General features: G+C 34.0%; 1 protein-coding gene across 15 annotated transcripts in view; it reads left to right on the plus strand.

Moving 5' to 3' along the window:
• Window positions 1–4,488, plus strand: part of Foxp2 (forkhead box P2) — a 567,416-nt gene extending 562,928 nt beyond the window's left edge. For all 15 annotated transcript variants that reach the window (XM_045160021.1, XM_045160025.1, XM_045160029.1 and 12 more), the window contains one exon: window positions 147–4,488. In XM_045160021.1, the coding sequence (XP_045015956.1) occupies window positions 147–291 (145 nt within the window). In that variant the 3' untranslated portion in view covers window positions 292–4,488. The remainder of the gene's footprint in view (window positions 1–146) is intronic.
• Window positions 4,489–5,577: the final 1,089 nt, after the last annotated feature.

Raw genomic sequence — 5,577 nt, forward strand, 5'->3', positions numbered from 1 at the left:
TGGCTCACACAGTCTGTCAGAGGCAGTTGGGGAAACACAGGGTCATGGTTTCCTGTCTTCTTTCTGTTGCTCTCCTTATTTCAAGTTTTCTGAACTTCTGCTCCCAGGCTACTTAGTAACATTTTACTATATCACATATTTTTCAGACATTCAATCCATGTGAAGGAAGAGCCAGTGATTGCTGAGGATGAAGACTGCCCAATGTCCTTAGTGACAACAGCTAATCACAGTCCAGAGTTAGAAGATGATAGGGAGATTGAGGAAGAGCCTTTATCTGAAGACCTGGAATGAGAATGGACTCATGAAACCTCACCATGAAGGGACATATCACTGACCTTCATAACCACTCCACAACCATGAATATTTGACAAATTTTTACTGTGACTATTTATTAAGCATGGATAAAGGAGACAGCCCTAAAGGAACTTATTAAGCCAGCCCTTTGGGATTCAGTACCAACAGGCAAATTGCTTGTTTTCTTCTTTCTCTCTCTTTCACTCTCTGTTTCTGTTTTTCTTTTCTTTTCTTTTTAGAAAAAAAAAGACAAAAACTGATTTTCTTGGAAAAAAAAGAACTCTTCTTTCTATAATGGCTCTGCCCATTTAAAAAATGTGGCTCTTAAGGGGTTATGAAATGACTGGTATGAGGCTACATGTCCTGTAGAAAGCAAACATGCCTCATATACTGCCAAAAATAGTGTTAGCTCATTAATGTGAATTTTCCAGCATTCAGTAGTTGTAATGTTAGAAACAATTGCTGGTCAAGTTCAACTTGTTGCTATTGTTTTTAATTTGCACAGGAGTAGTATCAGAAATTAGTGTCACTGCTTGTATCTAGCTGAATTTTAAACAACAGAACATTAGTTGTTATTTTTTTTTATGTTGGTGCCACCAACTGTAAATGACATAAGTTAGTTATTACAAAACACAGTAATTAGACTGTTGCGACCATCTAAAACCTTAGGCTTCCAGTCCGTGCTGTTAGTGTTAAGATGTAAAGTGCAATCCTAAGCTAACATTATCTGTGCAAGCACCATATAAACATTTGCATATCTGCATAGATCTTACAACTGTACTCTTTACCTCCTTGTGATAAAGCTTTGTCTACCTGCAAACACAGTCAAAGGCTACAGCTGCAAACCAAAGCCAACTCTAACCATGGCCAAGAGCTCAAGGACAGAAGCAGCCACATGCTTTGGTCAGCCTTCTGTAACTACAATTCGTACAAAGGAACCTTTTTTTCCATGAACTACCTGCTGTTTTCTGATGACCTCTGGGATCTTTTCATTTAGCCCTAAGCCAAGAAACAAATACAAAAACAAAAACCACAACTAAAAGAGTTCATTCAGTCAGAGAGTAATCTTCTGAGGCCAAAAGTCCATCAAAAAGCAATGAAGATTTGCTTTCTTTAAAGACAGAGGTGAGGACAAAATCTGCAGTGGAAGTTATGACATGCTAGAAAGCAACAAGTGTGGATCACTGACCAAAACAATTATGTACTTGATGCAAATGCAGATTGCATACTGTTATATATATAGTACATTGTGTTTTTGTTTTTCCCATTCAGTCAGTTATTTTTGGTGGTGAGTACATGTTGTTAGACGTATATGTCTTGTATGGTCTTAATCTCTGTTGTGTACTATTTTTTTATAGTCTTAAGTTATAATGAAAAAAAAAAAAAAACAAAAAGTAGGAACCAAACAAAAAAGGTCTAGTAAAGCCAAAAATTAATTTCCTATTGATTTTAAAAGTGATCTAGCCAAGTTTTTACACTGAAAGCAAAGATTATAGCAATTGTAGTCCATGGTATTTATTTTCAGTCAAACCAAAGTTACATATAATTCTGCCTCTGCTTATACGGGATATGAACACTTACACACTCCCTTCAAAGACTTGCACAGGCCAAATTGTTGGAACGCTGGTTTTCTTGACAACTCCAAACCCCCAAACTATGATGATGCATTATGGTGTAGTTGAAGATAGCATAGTCAGATATTTGCTTACAACCTAGAACCTTTACACATTGCTTTTCATGTGCTGTGCCAAGTCTTGATAATACTTTTTCCCCCAACCAAGGGACCTCATAACCTGATTATGGTTATTGCTTTACAAACAGTTTTGACAGAAGGTGGCTGCTAGAGCTTGACATATGTCCTGGTTCCATGTGATGGAACCGGTTCTTGCAAACTAAGCTCAATGTTTATTCTTTGCTGAAGTCAGCAAATAGTTAGAGAGATACCCAGTCATCTATCACACCAAAAAAAAGGACATAACGGCTTTCAAAAGGGTTTTCCCACTTACCCAAAAGGCTTTCTGAAAGCTTCTACCTCTGCAAGAAAAAAAAAATTAAAAAAAGAAAAAAAAAAGGAAAAAAAGAAAAAAAGAGAAAAAATTAGAACAATTATGGCAGATTGCATGAAACGTGAGGACGTCACAGTAACTGCTACTTTTCATTATGTTTGTCTTTGGGTCATGATCAATGAACCGGAAGTTATTGATATGGTATCAAAAGAAAGATTGGTATTTATGAAGGATGGTTTTCTGTCATCCAGGATCCTGCTGCCAGGATTATCTGAAAGGGAAATGAGTCTTTCAGGGTGCATGTTCTAAAGGCTTTGATGGACTGGAAGTAACTGGAGAGTTGTTCCATCAGGAGGGAGGCCTAAGACTACAATGCGAAAGTATGCATACCTCAGTTACAAAACTTTTGAAAGGAAGTCTCAGCCACAGAATGCATATACCTGTAGAGTTTTGCATGGGTTTTATATGAATACAATTAAAAAAAAATAGCTGCTTGCACATTATACCAGAAAAACCTCCAAAACTGCAATTGCTTTGAAAATAGATTTTAGGTTTTTTGGAGTTTTCTGAAATGCTTGGTCTGTATTTTGATAATTGTGCATATTATGTAAAAATGTTGGTGGACCCATAAATGACCAGACTTTTTCTAAGAAAAATGTTGCTTTAATGCATTTCATGAATTTTTACTCTTATATCATTGCTTGCTAGTAATAGCAAACCTGCTTTTCTGCATCTGCTTTGCGTAGCTATTGTAAGGCTTTGAACTAATGTATGTATTTATTGCTTGAACTTCTGTGCATACCTTATAAAGCATAATGTCTGACAATTTAAATGGCTCATGTATTCTTGCTTCTATCATAAACTGATTATGGGGATTATGATCTTTTGTATACAGCAAATTTTAACTGTAGCACAAACATCTGTTTATGTATTGGTGAAATATACCTGTTTTATTTATCTTTTTTGAGGTAAACTAATTTTTGATACTTTTCATTACTGTGTACTATGTTCATACTTTGAATTCTCTGACGTTAGAAGTCATGGTTGAGAATTGTAACAGCTGTTATTTGTTCTGTATTCATGGCTTTCACTGCTGAATAAAATAAAGGACCAAACCTAGGATTTGAAAGAAAACTGTCTACCTCTAACACCAGGGAGTTACCAGATTTTATTTTACATAGTTTAGTATACAGAGACACAATTGCTTAAATCTAGTGGGCTTAAGGCTTATATTCTATGTGGTTAGATTCATGGCACAGTTATACTATTTGAAAATCAATTAAAATTTTATGTGAATGTTACAAGTATTTGGTAGAATTACCACTAACTGGGTTTTCTGTAGAGAACTCAGAGAGGGAGAAAATATCATCAGCATTCTGTGTCTACAGCTGCTTAACTTCATAAGAATGCATTTCTTTGTGATTAGGGAATCAAAGAATAGTCAGCTAGGAATAGAGCTACAGAAGTACACTTAAAATAAACGGTCCTGGACTTTAATGTCCCTGGGCAGATTTAGCCACAAAATCCAATGGACTATTTGGTAAAGTTTTCAAATTGGGTATTTAACATTTTCGAAAATTTGTGAGACTTCATTTTGCACAAGCCAATATTAGCACACATTTGGACCATAGCTTTGTTAATGCTATTGAGCTATTGAAAGGAACCTGGCTTACTTGTCATTTCACTAGTTTGGGTTGCATTGGAAAGTTTGGGGTGATTATTATTATTATTATTGTTGAGTTTTTTGTTTTTGTCCAAGAACACAGCAAATCTTACTTAGCAAAAAGAAGGATGTACATTTTACTATAGAATTAATGTATGAACAGTGTGTCACTACTGTTGGATGTAAAAATGTATATGAAACCATTTCATTCACTTGATTACATTTCTAAAGTATAAATAAAAAATCTAACTCTTTTTGATCCATTTATAACCACTAGGATTTTATTCTTTCGTAGAGAGCATTCTTCCTTACTAGACACAAGCTATATATTTGTGTATACATGTCCCATATAATATGTTTAAAAATGATTTCCTAAGGAATTGGGGAGTCATAAATGAGGCCATACTCAAATTAATTCAACAAAGATGGGAACTGCCTTCTTACAACCACCATATTTTCCTGTTAATATTCTAACAGAACTTGGCCAAATAAATTCTGAACTTTGAAATGTGTAAAGGGAAAACACAATTGTTCTTCTTTACTTTATGATTAGATATTTTTTGTTTGCTCCCAATTTTTGTTTTTATTTTTGGCTTCCAAATATGAGTCACACTCATGGCATCCTGCCTTGATTTTTGTAAGTATATAGGAGTAGAAGAATCAGTGTCTGAAGGGATTGCTTTATATGACATTAGGGATTCCTTCCTGATGTGTATTAGTGGCAAAGTCAGGCAAGATAGGGCTCTGTAGATAAAGGTTTGGCTCATTTTTATTATCCTCCACATATACTCCAAAATGTATAATAATCCAGAATAGAAGGAAAATTGGAAATGAATATGTTGAGCATATATATATATATATATATATATATATATATATATATATATATATATATATATATATATATATATATAATGCATTATTTCAGTTTTCTGTAACCCTAGTGAAAGGGTACCTTAACTAAAACTCTATCTAGGATATTAGGTTGTTTTAAAAGAAATGTGAATGTGAGAATAATTTTCTTCAACCTTTTCATTTTTTTCAATATTAATTAGATGAAAGCAAATGAATATTAACTTGCTCTGTCCAGTATGTTTTGTTAACTAACTACTGGCTCTATAAGAAAAATATGAAATCCAGTCTTAGGATCTTCTGTAGTTTACGACAGGGAGAAAAATTTACAAATTCAAACTAACAACTTAAGGTAGACATAAAACTGACTTGGCATATGTTCTGTACTCATTCAAACTTATGCCATCTGAAAGTGTGAAGCACCATGCTGTCCATTTTGTGGGATCAGAGAATTTATCTACTTTTAGAAAGTTGGTCATTAAAATACTTTTAAATTTTTAAAAAGAACAAAGAACAGAGCCAACTAATCAAACTTCAATTATAAGTGGCAATTCCCATTTAACCAGAAATAATCAGGGTGAGGCAGGCAACTGTTAACAGTCTCAGGTCTTTTACAAAATTCAGGCAAACTCTAGTGTTTAAATGCTAAGGAAAAGATCATAACCTTTTTTTTTTTTTTTCTCATAATCCTTTGCTTAAATCCTACAGAACACGTTTAAGACACTATGTATATTACCTTAAGAGAATGTTGCTTGAAATTGT

The sequence above is a fragment of the Jaculus jaculus genome, chromosome 10 (assembly GCF_020740685.1).
Source record: "Jaculus jaculus isolate mJacJac1 chromosome 10, mJacJac1.mat.Y.cur, whole genome shotgun sequence".
NCBI lineage: Eukaryota > Metazoa > Chordata > Mammalia > Rodentia > Dipodidae > Jaculus > Jaculus jaculus.